The 19105-nt window shown below is 46.1% G+C and overlaps 1 protein-coding gene across 1 annotated transcript in view; it reads left to right on the top strand.

The window, feature by feature from the left end:
- Positions 1–19105, top strand: part of ULK4 (unc-51 like kinase 4) — a gene marked incomplete in the record, with an annotated part of 1752451 nt that overhangs the window by 1462629 nt on the left and 270717 nt on the right. Inside the window, 1 exon segment of the mRNA XM_030209369.1 lies at positions 8809–8857. Within this exon segment, the coding sequence (XP_030065229.1) occupies positions 8809–8857 (49 nt within the window).

Genomic DNA, 19105 nt, shown 5'->3' with positions numbered 1-19105 from the left:
GTGAATGCACTCTGGCTTGTCTCTCTTTTCCCCAAGGTGGCTGCTGGGATTTGTAGTTCCTGACCCTAAGTTGGCTCTTGGGGACAAGCGGCCGGTAAGGGAGAGACTCCTCTGGGGCTTTTGGGGGTTTGTAGGATCTGGTTCCCTTCGTTTCTCCCAGGTCCCTATGGTTTTCCACATTTCCTTTACAGTATCCTCCCATACATCTGGTGGAAAAGACTTTGCTGTTTCTCAAGCAAGATTGTGGAGCCATGATTCTGATTGCTCTTTTCTAGCTGCGTCAGATAGGATTCCCTCTTCTTCTGGAGTTGGAATGTTTTCCAGCTCTCATTACGCAGAACAAGGGGGCACTTCTACATCCCAACCTCCAATCTCTGGCTCACACGGTCTGGATGTTGAGAGTGGGGTTTCGTTGAGTTTTCCAGAGTGTCTCCCGACTCTTGCTTGCTTTCAGAAAAGATTTCACAAAGAGGTGATATTCTTTTTCATGGAAGAGGTTTGCCGTCTAGTGTGACAGCAAGGCCCTAGATCCTGCATCTTGTCTTATACAGACCTTGCTTGAGTTCTTTCTACACCTGTCTGAGTCTGGTCTCAAGACCAACTCTGTCAGTATTCATCTTCGTGCAATAAGAGCTTATCATCAACGTGTGAAAGGTCAGCCTTTAGCTGTCCACTTCACGAGAGGTTTATTTCTCCCCCAATATTGAGAAAATTCCTTGTATGTGTCTAAGGGAGATTATTTCTGTTGGGCTTAGCACCCACAATAATTTTGACAGTTGGCTCTTATGCTTCGGTCAGAGTTCCTATCACTCCTTATCCATTATCTTGGGGTCCCAATGTCGTTTTCATCCAGCTGCTGCAAGCTCAATTCGGGCCACTGGATTCCTGCCATCTGAAGTATTGGACCTGGAAGGTCGTTTTCCTTAGTGGCTGTTCCTTCAACTCGTAAGGTCGGTGAGCTTCGGTCTCTAGTAGCTCAAGCGCCTTACCTTACTTCTCATCTTAACAGAGTAGTTCTCCGCATGCAGACAAAGTTCTTACTGGCGCTGGTATCGGAGTACCATCTGCTCCAGTCAGTTGTCTTGCCAACATTCTTTCTCCCTCATCTTACAAGCCCTGGCGAAAGCAAGCTCCGCACTTTTTGCGTGGAGCAGACGAGCTCCCTCGGACGGTCCGACCAGTTGTTTATTTCTTTTAATGCCAGTTGCTGTCGGAAACCGCATAATTTCTTCTTGGCTAGCAGAGTGCATCTCCTTCATTTTTGTCCAAGCTGGACTGACTCTAGAAGGCCATGTCACGGCTCACAAAATTAGAGCCATGGCTGAGTCGGTGGCTCATCTAAGATCAGTCACTATTGAAGAGATCTGCAAAGCTGCGGCGTGGTCATCAGTCCACACATTCACATCTTACTACTGCCTTCAGCAATAGCCGACTCGTCAGTCGGTTTGGGCAGTCGGGGCTGCAGAACTTCTTTGGGGTTTAGAATCCAACTCCAACCCTCCTAAGCCCATTTTTGTTCTGTTCCAGGCTACACTCATTTAGATGTTTCTTCTTTTCAGGTCAATTTTATTCTGGCCTCGCCGTTGCGAGACTCAATTGACCACTGTTTGTTGTGTTGTGTAAGCCTGGAAGCTAGGGATACCCCACTTGTGAGAATATCAGCCTGTTTGTCTTTGGAGAAAGAGTAGTTACTTACCTGTAACAGGTGTTCTCCGAAGACAGCAGGCTGCATATTCTCACAAACCCTCCCACCTTCCCCTTTTGGAGTTGTCTCCTCCATCTTTTGGATTTAACTGAGGGGCGTGTCCGCACGGCGAGCGGGAAGAGGTGTGCGCACATGCGCAGTGCGTTCGCTCGCGCGACGGAACGCCGTAGAAGAGATTTTTAGATTTTGCTTTAAAATCCTCCGGGGCCGACGTGGCGTCACCCACTTGTGAGAATATGCAGCCTGCTGTCTTCGGAGAACACCTGTTACAGGTAAGTAACTACTCTATATCAGTTCAGTTGGAAGTAGCAGATAAATGGGTAAGTGTTTGCTTTATTTCTGTTGATCTTGCACACCTTTGGAATATGTAGGGAGTCTAGTTGTGATCTCATTGAAACGTACTAGATGTTGTTTTTAAAGATTGAGTGCTTGCAGTGCTCTCTCTGCTGTTACATTTTTGTGAGAAGTTTTTCATTCAGTGAACTGTTACCTGCCTTAGCAGTAATGTGGACAGGTTATTTATTCCTAGAGTTTTCGGTTTTGAAAGCATTGTGTTTATTATACCCATTTGTAAGCTTTTATTAATTTAGATCATCAGTTTTGTAACCTTTATGAACATTTCACAATTAAGCACTGTTTATTTTAAAATCTGGCTCTCCAATGTAAAATAGCTATCTGGCCCTTTAAGATACTTGCAATGTGCTTGGAGATGACCTTTAACCTTATGATGATGCTAAATGAGTCATGGGTCTCAGAAGCTAGTAATGCTAATGCATATCAGTTTAGTTGGAAGTAGCAGATAAGTGGGTAAGTGTTTGCTTTATTTCTGTTCATCTTGCACATCTTTGGAATATGTAGGGAGTCTAGCTGTGATCTGATGGAGACCTACTAGATGTTGTTTTTAAGATTGAGTGCTTGCAGTGCTTCCTCTGTTGTTATATTTTTGTGAGAAGTCTTTTATTCAGTGAACTATTTCCTGCCTCTAGCAGTGATGAGGACTGGTTATTTATTTCTAAGGAGGTTTTTTGGTTTTGTGTTAAGAATATCAGTGGAGAAACTAGAATGTCTAGAGTCTTTTAAAAGTTTTGTGCACATTTAGATATGCTTCTTGTCTGATGATATTTTTATTTTTTGTTTTTATATCTGTGTAGAACTAGATTTTTGGAACTACTAGTGTGTATGATATATTTACATACACTTTTGATAGGTATGTATAAAGAAATTTCTTCCCCTCTTCATTGAAATGTTTTGATTCTAATTGTATGATCTTAACACTTTTTTTATTGAGAGTTATAAATGTGATATGAGTAATTGTAGATGTTCTGATAAAAAATTTTATGTGATGTATGATTTTAATGATAATTATAAATATTTGTTTTACAGATGATATCATGTATGTCTATACATGTTTTTTTAGAACTCTTAAAGGATTGTTTTATATATGTTGAATCTCTTTTTTATATAATTGCCTTTTATTAGTTGAATCATGCTTATGACATTGTTAATATGGTTATACATGGTTTTTATACTTCTGTTTTGTTTTTATAGTTTATACCCCTGACGCAGCCTGAGGGCGAAACATGGCCACGTCGGGTATTGTTCCAATAAATACATTTGATTCCACTGCTTTGTTGTTTTTTATAAGAGGAGGGGAAGACAGAGAACCGGACCTGCGGTCTCTGCTTCGCGTTTGATTGAGTGCTTCTTGGTTCCGGGAACGCTGTCGGGAGCAGGAACTCTGCAGACGGAGACTGCGAAGAGAGGAGAGCCGCATTCCCGTCCAGAGATGGAGACAACGTTGAGCCCCGAGCAGAGATCGGCTCCTCCCATGCCGGCAGACATGCCGAGGAGGGACCGGGAAGCCCCAAGTTCCCAAGTGGTGGCAGGGTCTCCCGGAACGGGACCCAATCCGGAAGTTAGTCTGCCGATGCTAACCGCACAGGCAGTGTGGGAATTAAGTGGAGGAGAAGCCTTGACTGAGGATCCATCGATGAGGGAAGCAGGTTTGATAGAGGAAACCTTACAAAGGGAGCTACCAAGTAAGTCTGCCTTAGGGGAAAAGCCAGATAGCTTTTCTGCCTTAGGGGAAGCCATCTGGGAAGCTTTGAAGAGTTTGGAAAACTCATTATATAAAAAAATTTCCTCTATATGTGACCAATCTCAAACTTCCCTAAATAAAATACCTGTAATGGAGACAAAGTTGCAAAATTTGCAAATATTAACAGAGAATAATTCAAAAGAGATACAAACTATCCAACAAGTACAAGTTAATCTGATATAGAAAATTTATACCTCCAGAACAAGATAGAAAATTTGGAAAATGCTCAGCGATCTAATACATTAAGATTCCAAAACAACCTATGATAGCACCTGCATTAACTTTTAAAAAATACGTGTGAAGTTCTGGAAATTCCTGAAACTGCATTCCCTCCTATATCAAAAATCTACTACTTATTACCATATAAAAGAAGAGAACAAGAACAAGTGGAGGGGTCAAAGACCCGAAACGTCTTTTGATGTTTTGGATTTGAATTTAACACAGACACTAGAAGATGATAATTTAGGTTTGGTGCCAGTGACTTTAATAGTCTCCTTTGTATTGCAACCAGACAGAGATTGGATTCTCAAGCAATTTTTTCTTCACAGAGACGAACTTTTTATGAACTTTAAGCTGAGAATGTTTCCGGATGTTTCTAAGGCAACCCAAAGAAGGCGTAAAGAATTTCTTAAGTTACGTCCTAAGGCTTTTCAACTCAGGGCACTTTATTGGTTAAGCTTCCCATGTAAATGTGTTGTAAAATTGAATTTTATTAGATATGTTTTCTTTGACCCTAAACAACTTAATTCTTTTTTGGACTCTAAAATAGCCCTGTTACCCTCAACCCAGTCAAGACAAATAGTAACATCTACTCAGTAAATATTATGAATCCCTGGAACTTCCTCCCCTGTCCCTAAAATTCCTAAAGAAAAGATTTTCAAATATAGATAAAAGGGTTGAGACCTGCCTTCATTGTTGTGGAATATAGATTTATAAACTTAGAAATACTTATATTCTATATTGTAAAATTGAAATTTTTTTCTTATATGTATAGACCTTTAATTTTTCACTATTTTAAAATGTTAATTTAGTAAGTATTCCAGTCAGCCTCATGTGGAAATGATCTCCATTTATAAATGGCAATTTTAGAAAGAACTTAATTGACACCTGGATGTCCATAATATGTAGAAATTCCAAGGTGGCATGTTGAGGACATGGTTTGGTCATAGCCTCAGCGAGTAAAAAATTTTCACATGTATTCTTCATTTCGTAAAGGGAATGCATATGTAGGACCTAATATTTCCACCTCGGGATTTACTGTTGCTCCCTGGCACATATAGTGGGGCATTTTTGATATAACGTCTAAATCTGTTCTTTGGATGTTTGACTGATAAAGGGAATGGAACTCCTCTCATACGAGGAAAGGCTAAAGAAGTTAGGGCTCTTCAGCTTGGAAAAGTGATGGATAAGGGGAGATAACGATTGAGGTCTACAAACTCCTGAGTGGTGTAGAATGAGTATAAGCAAATCGATTTTTTACTCCTTCCAAAAGTAACAAGACTAGGGGACACTCCAGGAAGTTACGTGGAAATACTTTTAAAACAAATAGGAGGAAATATTTTTTCACTTAACGAATAGTTAAGCTCTGGAACTTTTTGCCAGAGGATGTGGTAACAGCGGTCAGCATATCTGGGTTTAAAAAAGGTTTGGACAAATTCCTGAAGGAAAGGTCCATAGTCTGCTGGTGAGACAGACATGGGAAGCAACTGCTTGCCCTGGGATTTGTAGTATGGAGTGTTGCCACGATTAGGGTTTCTGGCAGGTACTTGTGACCTGGCTTAGCCAATGTTTGGAAAAGAGGATACTGGGCTAGATGGTCCATTGGTCTGACCCAGTATGGCTACTCTTATGTTCTTATGTAAAACGTCCAAAAATCAAGTAGTGATAGACTTTTTCTGGTTTGAAAATAGTCATTATCTTTTTTTTTTTTTTTTTACGTGACCATTTCCTAGATGTTATGATTAGTTTGTCTATCTTTTTGGACCATTAAAAAAAACCCGTCCAAGTGAAAAACGCACAAAATCAATGTAGGAGGAGCCATCTTTCCTACTAGACTGGCCACACAAACATCCCAGCAGAGCAGTGGGGCACCCTAGGAAGCACTGCAGTGGACTTCAGATAAAAGGTCCTAGGTACACATCTCACCATTACCCTCTTAAATTGTATAGTGAGTCCTTCAAAACCCACAAAAAACATACTATACCCAACTGTACACCACTACAATAGCCCTTATGGCTGCTAGTGTCACCTATATGTGGGTACAGTAGGTTTTGGGGTTTTTTGGGAGGCTGACACTTTCCACCAAAAATGTAATAGTTAGAGTGGATTATGGGCCTGGATCACCATCTCTACAGTGCACTGCACCAACCGTTAGGCTATTCCAAGAATCTACGTGCTGCTCTAATAAGACTGGCCATAACATCTGAAGCTGTCTTAGAGGCTGGTATGTACTGTTTAATTTACATCTTTGTGGGGTGGGAGGGGGTCAGTGACCACTGAAGAAGTAAGAGGGTGTCATTCCTTTATTCCTGCTTTTGATTCCTAACTTGTCACTTGCTCGTAACCTTTATCTTGTCTTCCTCTCTTCAATAGTCCCTTTCCCTATGTGTCCTATCTGTCTGTCCTAACCTTATCCTTATCCTTATTTGTTCTGTCTGTCCTGATTTAGATTGTAAGCTCTTTGAGCAGGGACTGTCTTTTCTTCATGTTCAATTGTGAAGCGCTGCGTATGACTGGTAGCGCTATAGAAATTATTTATAGTAGTAGCAGTGGGCATCTGGTCATTTAGGGCACTTTTTTTGTGGCTTACTCGTTAATAAAACAGGTCTAGACCAAAGTGTCCATCTTTATAGCCCTGGATGTTTTTGCTTTGTTCTATTATGGCAGAAAAGCATCCAAGTGTTAGGAATGCACAGATCCCACCCTTAACACACCCCTGGCACATCCCTTTGTGATTTGAACACACTTCTGACGGACTTCATAGAAAAACATCTAAAAACTGGTTTTGAAAATACCAATTTAGACTTTTTGTGACAAAAAAAAGTCCAAATGCAGATTTATTCCACTTTTTGGAATTTTTTCTCTTATGAAAATGAGCCCCATAGGTTTTTAAAAAGTGCTCATTTCATCCTGCCCTGTACAGGATGGATTAAAGGAGTTTAACCTTTTTAATCTTCGGTTATTTATTTCTCCTCCAATTTGAAAGCAAATATTGTGGGTTCTGTATTAGCAGCATTAATGTATAGGTTTGCAAAATGTTTGATATACATATGTAAGTTGTGAAATACCAACTTACACATGTAAGAGTTGGCACATACATATGGAAGTTGCCATGTTTCCTCTGTTGATTATTTGTAAAATGGCTGCTTCCACTCAACATCCAGCAGACATGTGCTCTGCTGCAAGTATTTTAGAAAAGACTCTACTTTGGCAATTTTTTTTTTTTATATCACCGGAATTGAGCACATCCTGACCTGGGCATCTCAATGCTGATCTCTATGTTCTGTGTAAAATGGGACATTATGAGACTAGGAGACTGAGCGCCCAAATGGCAGATGACATGTAGTGTGAGCATTTTGCAGAATGATATATGTAGGGAAGAGGAACCCTAACAAAACTGAGAATATTATAATGCCTTTCTCTTGTTCCATGGTGCAACCACACCATGAATAATGTGTGCAATTTTGGTCACTACATCTCAAAAAAGATACAGCAGAATTAGAAAAGTTAAAGAGAAGGGCAATGGAAATAATAGAGGGAATGGGATGACTTCCCTGTGAGGAAAGGCTAAATAGGCTAGGGCTCTTCAGCTTGGAGAAGAGATGGCTGAGACAAGATATGACTGAGGTCTGTAAAGTGCTTTGAGTGGAGTGGAATGAGTAGACATAAATTGTTCATTCCCAAAAATAAAATGACTATGAAACACATACTAAAGCTACTACTAAGTAGTAAATAAAAAAAAAAATCAGAGAAAATATTTCTTCACTCAACGTATGATTAAACTCTGGAATTCATTGCTAGAGAATGTGGTAAAAGCAGTTTGCTTAGCAGGGTTTAAAAATGATTTGGAGAACTTCGTAAAAAAAAAAAAACAACAACCTACAAGCCATTATTAAGATGGGAAAATCCATTGTTTATTCCTGAAATAAGCAGCATAAAATCTGTTTTACTGTTCTGGGATCTTGCCAGCTACTTTTGACCTCGATTGGCCACTATTGGGAACAAGATACCTGGGCTTGATGAACCTTCAGTCCATCCCTATGACCATGCTTATGTTTTTACTTCATGTCTTTTACTAAGGTTGTGGACAGGGCCGGCTTAACAATTGGACCAGGTGAGGCTGTGGCCCAGGGTGCCAGTGATTAAAGGCACCAAAATACACATCCTCTGATCTCATTTGGTTTACAGGTTAAGGTTTTTCTCCCCCCACCACAGCCCATTCTCTCCCCCTCCCCCTGAGTCTGTCACTGCTCCCTCACCTCTCTCATTCCCCCTCAGTCCTGTAAATTTTATGTTGGTTGCCCCTGGCAGAGGCAACATTGTGAAAGGCTGCCTTCAGGCATCCCCTAAGCTTTCCCTCTGCTGCATCCTGCTTGCTCTGATACAATTTCCTGTGGGAATGATGCGGCAGAGAGAAAACCCAGGGGCTGGCCGAAGGCAGCCTGTCATGCTGCTACTGCTGCCACCTGTGACTTTACAGGACTGTGGGGAGTGAGACAGGTGAGAGAGTAGTGCTGGACCCATGAGGAGGGGGAGAGATGCTAAACCCATGGAGAGAGAGGGAGGGGAGCGCCGGAAGCAATGCAATGGGTGGGGGTAACCACCTAAGCTAGTTGGCTCAGGCTACCACTCTTCTTTGAGCCAGCCCTGGTTGTTGATATAAAGAATTACTTGGAGGCTAAAGGTCTGTTTCGTAGACATCTGCTTGTGATTTCAGTCTATTACCATCATTAGTACACAGATAAAAATCTTTTCATTTAATTCTTAAATCTTAACATTTTTACAGGCTTTTGGAAGATCACCTACTTGTTCCAGTTCTCTTTCAAATGGTTGTGGTAAGCATACATTTTCTGAAAATTAAAACTGTGTCTAAGTTTCCTTCACATACTTCAACTGGGTGTTAAATTTCCCACTTTACACATATGAGATTTCCTGGCAACACTTACTTGCAGATACTTGGAATGCCCTCCCGCGGGAGGTGGTGGAGATGAAAATGGTAACGGAATTCAAACATGCGTGGGATAAACATAAAGGAATCCTGTTCAGAAGGAATGGATCCTCAGAAGCTTAGCCGAGATTGGGTGGCAGAGCCAATGGTGGGAGGCGGGGCTGGTGGTTGGGAGGTAGGGCTAGTGCTGGGCAGACTTCTACGGTCTGTGCCCTGAAAATGGCAGATGCAAATCAAGGTCAGGTATACACAAAAAGTAGCACATATGAGTTATCTTGTTGGGCAGACTGGATGGACTGTGCAGGTCTTTCTCTGCCGTCATCTACTATGTTACTATCCTGCTTATTTTCGAAGGAGAAGGGCGCCCATCTTCCGACACAAATCGGGAAATGGGCGCCCTTCTCCTAAGGGCGGCCAAATCGGTATAATCGAAAGCTGATTCCATATCATCATGCTGATCAATCCATAGACTGGTGGGTTGTGTCCATCTACCAGCAGGTGGAGATAGAGAGCAATCCTTTTGCCTCCCTATATGTGGTCATGTGCTGCCGGAAACTCCTCAGTATGTTCTCTATCTCAGCAGGTGGTGGTCACACACAGCAGCAGCTCTGGCTAGGTCTCCAAGCCTAATCTTTAGGTTTTGTTGAGTACCTGGGGTTGAGGGCTCTTCTTGAGCAAGTGCAAACCTGGTGGTGCCAGGTCCCTCCTTTTCTCCCCCCTCCCGCTGGCTCCATTTAAAAAAAAAAAAATTTTTTTTTGATGTCCTTTAAGGGTGTTTATTTCAACGTTGATATCAGCGTTTATTGCAGCTGCTCACTGGGACAGCAGTTCGTTACAGCTCGGAACGAGAAGCAGGTAATTCTACCTTTTTATGGCGGGCAGGGGGTTCCCCGTTCGGTCTCCATGTGGCTTATGGCGTCGGAGGGCGAGAGCACGAAGATTCGCTCCCTGGACCGCATGTGTGCGTCTAGCGGGGATGCAGGGGTTTTCAAAGCCTGAATCGCCTTTGTTGGGCATCAGTTTGGAGTCCGGTCAGTGTCCTGGTTCTTCCTCCGGTGCGGCGGTTTTTCCCGCCATAAACGCCCATCCCCCGCTGCTCGCCCACTCCATGTTGACCGGCCACTCTGCTCGGACGGCTTCTTCTTGGGCCGCCCTTGAGCTGGGAGACGTTAATGCTATGGTCACCCTTGATTCGGGCGACGGCAAGAAAGCGGCCAAAGTTAAGCGCCGTTCTTCCCGCGCGGCTCCTCGGAGTTTCGCGCTGGATGCCATTTTGGATGCGCAGCATGTTTCTTCCCCGCTCTTGCGAGCGCCGGTTGAGGGCGCGTCTAGGGCCGTGGCCCAGGTGGCAGAAGTGCACAGTCTAGGGGGTTTCTCCCCTGAGTTCATTTTGCTGCTGCATCAGGCTTTTCTTATGATAAACGCTGCCCCGGCTCCCCCCTCTGATCAAGGGGCTGAGGCCTCTAGAAGCAAACGCCCTCGGGTGGACTTCCGGGCCCTAGAGGACTCGGTCTCCTCTGATGTAGATGAGGGCAGCGTATATGAGTTCTCCCAACGGTCCTTTGGGGATTCCTTGGAGGAGACAGATTACCGCTCAATTGGAGTGGATGACCCCTCTGCAGCACGGATCTTTCGCTCAGAGGATTTGCCCAACCTGTTAGTGCAGGCCATGAGCATTTTGAAGAGTTCCTCTCCGGAAGACGTCTCTCCCTCAGCCTCTGTTGGCTCTGCCATTATGCGGGGGACTAAGCGCCCGCCTAGAACCTTCCATGTGCATGAATGCACACCTTGATTTCGGCTCAATGGGATTTCCCAGAAGCGAGCCTTAAAGTGGCTAGGGCTATGTCCCGCCTCTATCCTCTGCCTGAAGGTGAACGGGAGGCCTTTCTTGGTCCTACCGTGGATTCTTTAATCACTGCGGTGACTAAGAAAACGGCGTTGCCGGTGGAAGGTGGCACGGCCCTAAAGGACGCCCAAGACAGGAGTTTGGAGGCGGCTTTAAAGTCGTCCTTCGAGGCGGCTGCTTTAAGTTTACAGGCCTCAATTTGTGGCTCCTATGTGGCCAGGGCGTGCCTGATGCTTGCGCAGCGGGCTTCCCCCTCGGATCCTTCCTTGAGGGCTGATTGGCCAGCCCTGGAATCGGGCTTGGCCTACTTGGCAGGCTGGCTGTATGATGTCTTGAGAGCCTCGGGTAAAGGTATGGCTCAGACAGTATCTGCACGGCGGTCGCTTTGGCTGAAGCACTGGTCTGCTGACCACGCCTCTAAGTCTCGCCTGGCTAAGTTGCCTTTTAAAGGCAAGCTGCTCTTTGGGGTCAAGCTGGACAAGATTGTGACCGATCTCGGCACGTCTAAGGGCAAGAGGTTAACTGAGCTCAGGGCTCGGGCCAGTGATGCCCGCCCCGGTTCCTCCAAAGGACGGTTTCAGGAAGCCCGTCGGTATTGCCCGGGCAAGTCGAGCTCCTCTGCCCCCTCTTCCATCAAAAGGAATTTCTCCCCCAAGCAGCATTCCTTTTGAGGAGACCGCCGTCCCGGAGGTGCCTCCTGTGGTCCTCCCCCAGGGTCTCGTACCCAATGACGGGGCACTGGTCCATGGCCCAGAGCAGATTGGAGGACGCCTATCCTCGTTTCTGGGCGAGTGGACCAGGGTAACTTCAGACGCTTGAGTGCTGCAAGTCATCAGAGACGGCTACAAGCTAGAGTTCTGCCGACCCTTAAGAATCGGGTTTGTGCACTCTCCCTGCAAGTCTCCGGTCAAGCTGTGGCAGTGCAGCAGACTTTGGACAATCTGATCTGCCTGGGTGCGGTCGTTCCTGTGCCAGAAGATCACCCTGGCAAGGGACGTTACTCCATTTACTTTGTGGTACCTAAGAAAGGAGGTTTTGTCCGGCCTATCCTCGACCTCAAAGGGGTCCATCGGGCCTTGGAAGTTCGGCACTTCCGGATGGAGACTCTCCGCTCTGTTATAGCGGCAGTGCAGGCAGGGGAGTTCCTGGCATCCTTGGACCTCAAGGAAGCTTACTTGCATATTCCCATCTGGCCTCCTCATCAACGCTTTCCGCGTTTTGCAGTTCTGAGGACTCTCCCAGGTCAGAGCCCTCCCTTTCGGGTTGGCTACTGCTCCGCGGACCTTCTCCAAGTTATGGTGGTCATCGCGGCCTTCCTACGCAAGAAAGGAGTACAAGTCCATCCTTATCTGGACAACTGGTTGATCCGAGGCCCCTCTTATACAGAGTGCGGCAGGGCTTCAGACCGGGTGATTGCTCTTTTGAGCTCCCTGAGGTGGATCATCAACTGGGAGAAAAGCCAGCTGCGCCCGACTCAGTCCCTGGAGTATCTGGGAGTTCGATTCGACACCCAAGTGGGCAGAGTGTTCCTGCCAGACAATCGGATTGTCAAGCTTCAGGCTCAGGTGGACAAGTTCCTAGCAGCCTCTTCTCTTCGGGCTCGGGACTATGGGCAGGTGCTGGGCTCTATGACGGCCACGATGGAAGTAGTGCCCTGGGTCAGGGCCCATATGAGACCTATACAGCTCTCTCTGCTGCAGCGATGGGCTCCAGCTTCGGAGGATTACGCTGTGCGCCTTCCCTTGGATCCAGCGGTGCGCAAGGCGCTGAACTGGTGGCTGAGATCAGACAAGCCGTCCGCAGGAATGCCTCTTGTGACCCCGGAGTGGGTTTTCGTCACGGTGGACGCCTCTTTGTGGGGCTGGGGAGCCCACTGCTTGGGAAGGACAGCGCAGGGGCTTTGGTCCCCTGCGGAGGCAGAGTGGTCTATCAACCTCCTGGAACTCAGAGCCATTCGGTTGGCGCCTTTGGAGTTTCTCCCGGGCCTGGTGCTGTGGCCTATGTCAATCGCCAGGGAGGTACCAGGAGCGCCCCTCTAGCCAAGGAGGCCATGAAGCTATGCCTGTGGGCGGAAGCAAACCTGGAACAGCTGTCGGCGGCCCACATTGCGGGAGTCATGAATATTGCTCAGGAGTTCTTGGACATCACGAAGCGCTGGGGCCAGCCGAGCCTAGATCTGATGGCGTCTTCAGCCAATTGTCAAGTGCCGCGCTTTGTCAGCAGAGGATGGGACCCTCGATCTCTGGGAGTAGATGCTCTTCTCCCACAGTGGCAGACACAGGAGCTCCTCTTTGTGTTCCCGCCTTGGCCCATGTTAGGCAGGGTGCTAGGCCGAGTGGCAAAGCATCCGGGCCGGATAATCCTGGTGAGTCCGGATTAGCCCAGACGTCCCTGATATGCGGACTTGATCAGGCTCTCAGTGGACGGACCTCTGCAGATGCCAGCGGAGCGGGGCCTGTTGCATTAGGGTCCCGTGGTGATGGAGGATCCCTCCCCCTTTGGTCTTACGGCCTGGCTATTGAGCGGCAGCGTCGGAGCAAGCAGAGCTTCTCAGACAAGGTCATCGCCAATATGCTGAGTGCGAGGAAGCTCTCTACTTCTACTGATTACGCCAGGGTTTGGCGTACCTTTGCATTGTGGTGTGAGGCAGGCTCACTTTCTCCCTTCACTGCTCCGATTTCATCAGTGTTGGCGTTCCTGCAATAAGGTCTGGAAAAAGGCCTGTCGCTCAGTTCCCTTAAGGTCCAGGTAGCGGCTCTTGCTTGCTTCAGGGGTCACCTGAAGGGTGTTTCCCTGGCATTTCAGCCAGATGTAGTGCGCTTTCTCAAAAGAGTTATTCTCCTGCGCCCCCCTCTGCACGCAGTGGTACCTGCGTGGAATCTCAATCTGGTGCTAAGAGCCTTGCAGAAGCCGCCTTGTGAACCCTTGTCAAGGGCATCTCTGAAAGGATTGACATTGAAAGCAGTCTTTTAGTGGCTATCAATTTAGCCAGAAGAGTTTCCGAGCTCCAGGCGCTATCATGTCGAGAGTCCTTTCTGCAGTTCTCTGAGGCAGGAGTGTCTATTCGCACAGTGCCTTCCTTCCTGCCCAAGATTGGTCCTCGCTTCCATGTGAATCAGCAGCTCTGTCTACCCTCCTTTCGTAGGGAGGACTACCCAGAGGAGTACTCTGCTCTCAAATATTTAGATGTGAGACGAGTCATCATCAGATACTTGGAAGTGACCAATGATTCTGGAAGTCGGATCATCTGTTTGTGCTGTTCGCAGGTCCTCGTAAGGGTCTGCAGGCTGCCAAGCCTACAGTGGCACGATGGGTCAAGGAAACCATTGCAGCGGCATATGTGGCCGCGGGGAAGGTGCCGCCTATCCAGCTGAAGGCTCACTCCACTAGAGCACAGGCGGCCTCGATGGCAGAGGCCGAGTCCGTCTCCTTGGAAGAGATTTGTAGGGCGGCAACTTGGGTATCGGCTCATACCTACTCCAGGCATTACCGCTTGACTGTGGCTGCTCGGGCGGAGGCCCGGTTTGGAGCTTCAGTGTTGCGGTCAGGGATTTCTATGTCCCGCCCTGGGTGAGTACTGCTTCGGTACATCCCACCAGTCTATGGATTGATCAGCATGATGATATGGAAGGTAAAATTATGTATCATACCTGATAATTTTCTTTCCATTAATCATAGCTGATCAATCCATAGCCCCTCCCAGATATCTGTACTGTTTATATTCTGGTTGCATTTCAGGTTCAAGTTTAGTCTTCAGTTCCTGTTCAGGAGGACTTCGTGTTCAAGTTTTTTCAATTGGATTCTTCAGGAGTTGAGACGATTTTGTGTTACAGTGAGCTGCTGCATTCCTCTCCCCTCTGTTTTACGGGGCTGGATTGAGACCTAAATTCTGCCGGCGCTCCCTCCCGCTTCGTGCGGCTGTAGGGCAGCTTTGTACCCCTCCCGCTTTGGCGGTGTTAGGGTCAGTCAGCTCCTCCCACGGTTGCGGTTGCAGGATAAGCCAGATCCCCCCGCATCGGCGGGTGTGGTGTCCCTCCCCTGCTCCGCGGGGATGAGCTGGACGGATTCCCCTCCCCCACTTGTGTGGGGATGAGCTGGGTTAATTCCCCTCCCCCGTTTCGGCGGTGGTGAGCTGGGCAGAGTGTCCCTTTGTGGGTGTAATTCTCTAAGTGCTGAGACCTGCGGATGGAGCTTTGATATCGACATACTGAGGAGTTTCCGGCAGCACATGACCACATATAGGGAGGCAAAAGGATTGCTCTCTATCTCCACCTGCTGGTAGATGGACACAACCCACCAGTCTATGGATTGATCAGCTATGATTAATGGAAAGAAAATTATCAGGTATGATACATAATTTTACCTTTTGGCCGTCCTCAACTGCTTTCCGTTGCAGGGCCAGCCAAAGTTCAAGGGGGTGTGTCGGCAGTGTACTGAAGACAGGACGGGGGTGTGGTTAAGAGATGGCCGTCCTCGGCCGATAATGGAAAAAAGAAGGGCAGCCCTGACGAGCATTTGGCCGACTTTACTTGGTCCATTTATTTTCAGGACCAAGCCTCTAAAAGGTGTCCGAACTGACCAGATGACCACTGGAGGGAATCGGGAATGACCTCCCCGTACTCCCCCAGTGGTCACCAACCCCCTCCCACCCTAAAAAAATTAAAAACATTTTTCCAGCCTCTATGCCAGCCTCAAATGTCATACCCAGCTCCATGACAGCAGTATGCAGGTCCCTGGAGCAGTTTTAGTGGGTGCAGTGCATTTCAGGTAAGCGGACCCAGGCCCATCGCCCCCTACTTCAATGAGAAAATCACAAAACTACTTCTCCTGATACCTGTCAATACCATAAACTACACAGAACCTCTTGACTGTCTAGACCCAAACCCTGGTAAATACCCAGCGGACAGAACCTGGACCAACTTTGAGACGTTATCAGAGAACATCGTCTCCCAACAGCTCAAAAGGTTTGCCAAGTCTCACTGCAAACTAGACCTAACAACCTAATAAAATCAGCCCCTCAACAATTCGTAACAGATCTCAAGGAACACTTGAACCACATGCTACAAAACGGAATCTTCCCAAAGGATCAAGGAAATATTTTACTCACCCCTATACCCAAAGATGCAAAAAAAAAGCACAAGCGACCTAACCAACTATCGCCCAGTAGCATCTATTCCGCTGATAACCAAATTAACGGAAGGATTGGTGACCAATCAACTCACTGACTACCTAAATAAATTCTCCATACTCTACAACTCCCAATTCTCCATACTGCACAACTCCCAATCAGGATTCCGGTCTAACCACAGCACCAAAACAGTGTTAGTTACTCTCATGACTAAGTTTAAACAATTGATCGCAACTGGCTACAACATACTTCTCCTACAATTCGATATGTCCAGCGCTTTCGATATGGTTGATCATGGAATATTACTAAACATCCTTGAATACTTTGGACTTGGAGGCAACGTCCTCAAGTGGTTTAAAGGCTTCCTAACCACACGATCTTACCAAGTGATATCTAACTCTGCCACCTCAAACACTTGGACACCTGAATGTGGAGTCCCACAAGCATCCCCCCTCTCGCCGACTCTCTTCAACCTAATGATGACACCCTTGGCCAAATTATTATCCAATCAAAACCTCAATCCATTCATATACACAGACGACGTAACGACCTACATACCGTTTAAACACGATTTAATGGAAATTACCAATGACATCAACCAAGGTTTCCAAATCATGCATTCATGGGTGGATGCATTTCAGCTGAAACTTAATGCAGAAAAAACGCAATGCCTTATACTCACCTCACAACATAACACGAACAAATTTACCACCATAAACACACCAAATTTATCCCTTCCCATATCGGATACATTGAAACTTCTTGGAATTACCCTCGACCGACATCTTACACTTGATAATCATGTGAAAAACACAACTAAAAAGATGTTCCATTCGATGTGGAAACTAAGACCATTCTTCCCAAGGACTATCTTTCGCAACCTGGTACAATCACTAGTGCTTAGTCACTTAGACTACTGCAATGCACTTTACGCCGGCTGTAAAGAGCAAATCATCAAGAGACTGCAAACCGCCCAGAATACCGCAGCTAGACTCATATACGGAAAAACAAAATATGAAAGTGCTAAACCCCTGAGGAAGAAACTACACTGGCTTCCACTTAAAGAACGCATCACGTTCAAGATATGTTCTCTAGTTCATAAAATCATCCACGGAAATGCCCCAGCCTACATGTCAGATCTGGTAGACCTGCCACCCAGGAATGCTAAAAGGTCATCTCGAACATTCCTTAATCTGCACTTCCCCAGTTGTAAAGGCCTAAAATACAAACTAATGTATGCGTCTAACTTCTCTTACCTGAGTACACAGTTGTGGAACGCATTGCCGCACAGCTTAAAAACTACTTATGAACTAACTAACTTTCGCAAATCCCTGAAGACCCACCTATTCAACAAGGCATACCAATAAGAGCAACAACTAGAAATGTAATACATCGCAACCTACCTATTATCAACAATGTTCTTGCTTATATCTACTTATCTGCATTTTGATTACGCTATTTTCTATGACATCTCCACCTACCTATTATCAGCAATATTTTCTACTTACAGTGGTGGAAATAAGTATTTGATCCCTTGCTGATTTTGTAAGTTTGCCCACTGACAAAGACATGAGCAGCCCATAATTGAAGGGTAGGTTATTGGTAACAGTGAGAGATAGCACATCACAAATTAAATCCGGAAAATCACATTGTGGAAAGTATATGAATTTATTTGCATTCTGCAGAGGGAAATAAGTATTTAATCCCTCTGGCAAACAAGACCTAATACTTGGTGGCAAAACCCTTGTTGGCAAGCACAGCGGTCAGACGTCTTCTGTAGTTGATGATGAGGTTTGCACACATGTCAGGAGGAATTTTGGTCCACTCCTCTTTGCAGATCATCTCTAAATCATTAAGAGTTCTGGGCTGTCGCTTGGCAACTCGCAGCTTCAGCTCCCTCCATAAGTTTTCAATGGGATTAAGGTCTGGTGACTGGCTAGGCCACTCCATGACCCTAATGTGCTTCTTCCTGAGCCACTCCTTTGTTGCCTTGGCTGTATGTTTTGGGTCATTGTCGTGCTGGAAGACCCAGCCACGACCCATTTTTAAGGCCCTGGCGGAGGGAAGGAGGTTGTCACTCAGAATTGTACGGTACATGGCCCCATCCATTCTCCCATTGATGCGGTGAAGTAGTCCTGTGCCCTTAGCAGAGAAACACCCCCAAAACATAACATTTCCACCTCCATGCTTGACAGTGGGGACGGTGTTCTTTGGGTCATAGGCAGCATTTCTCTTCCTCCAAACACGGCGAGTTGAGTTCATGCCAAAGAGCTCAATTTTTGTCTCATCTGACCACAGCACCTTCTCCCAATCACTCTCGGCATCATCCAGGTGTTCACTGGCAAACTTCAGACGGGCCGTCACATGTGCCTTCCGGAGCAGGGGGACCTTGCGGGCACTGCAGGATTGCAATCCGTTATGTCGTAATGTGTTACCAATGGTTTTTGTGGTGACAGTGGTCCCAGCTGCCTTGAGATCATTGACAAGTTCCCCCCTTGTAGTTGTAGGCTGATTTCTAACCTTCCTCATGATCAAGGATACCCCACGAGGTGAGATTTTGCGTGGAGCCCCAGATCTTTGTCGATTGACAGTCATTTTGTACTTCTTCCATTTTCTTACTATGGCACCAACAGTTGTCTCCTTCTCGCCCAGCGTCTTACTGATGGTTTTGTAGCCCATTCCAGCCTTGTGCAGGTGTATGATCTTGTCCCTGACATCCTTAGACAGCTCCTTGCTCTTGGCCATTTTGTAGAGGTTAGAGTCTGACTGATTCACTGAGTCTGTGGACAGGTGTCTTTCATACAGGTGACCATTGCCGACAGCTGTCTGTCATGCAGGTAACGAGTTGATTTGGAGCATCTACCTGGTCTGTAGGGGCCAGATCTCTTACTGGTTGGTGGGGGATCAAATACTTATTTCCCTCTGCAGAATGCAAATAAATTCATATACTTTCCACAATGTGATTTTCCGGATTTAATTTGTGATGTGCTATCTCTCACTGTTACCAATAACCTACCCTTCAATTATGGGCTGCTCATGTCTTTGTCAGTGGGCAAACTTACAAAATCAGCAAGAGATCAAATACTTATTTCCACCACTGTATATTGTTCAATTTTCTATCATGCTACTTTCCATGTAACACTAACTGTTTCTCCTAATCT

Source organism: Microcaecilia unicolor, chromosome 1, assembly GCF_901765095.1.
Source record: "Microcaecilia unicolor chromosome 1, aMicUni1.1, whole genome shotgun sequence".
In the NCBI taxonomy this organism is placed as follows: Eukaryota; Metazoa; Chordata; class Amphibia; order Gymnophiona; family Siphonopidae; genus Microcaecilia; species Microcaecilia unicolor.
Note: the sequence above shows the minus strand (reverse complement) of the source record. Positions and strands in the feature narration are given on the sequence as shown.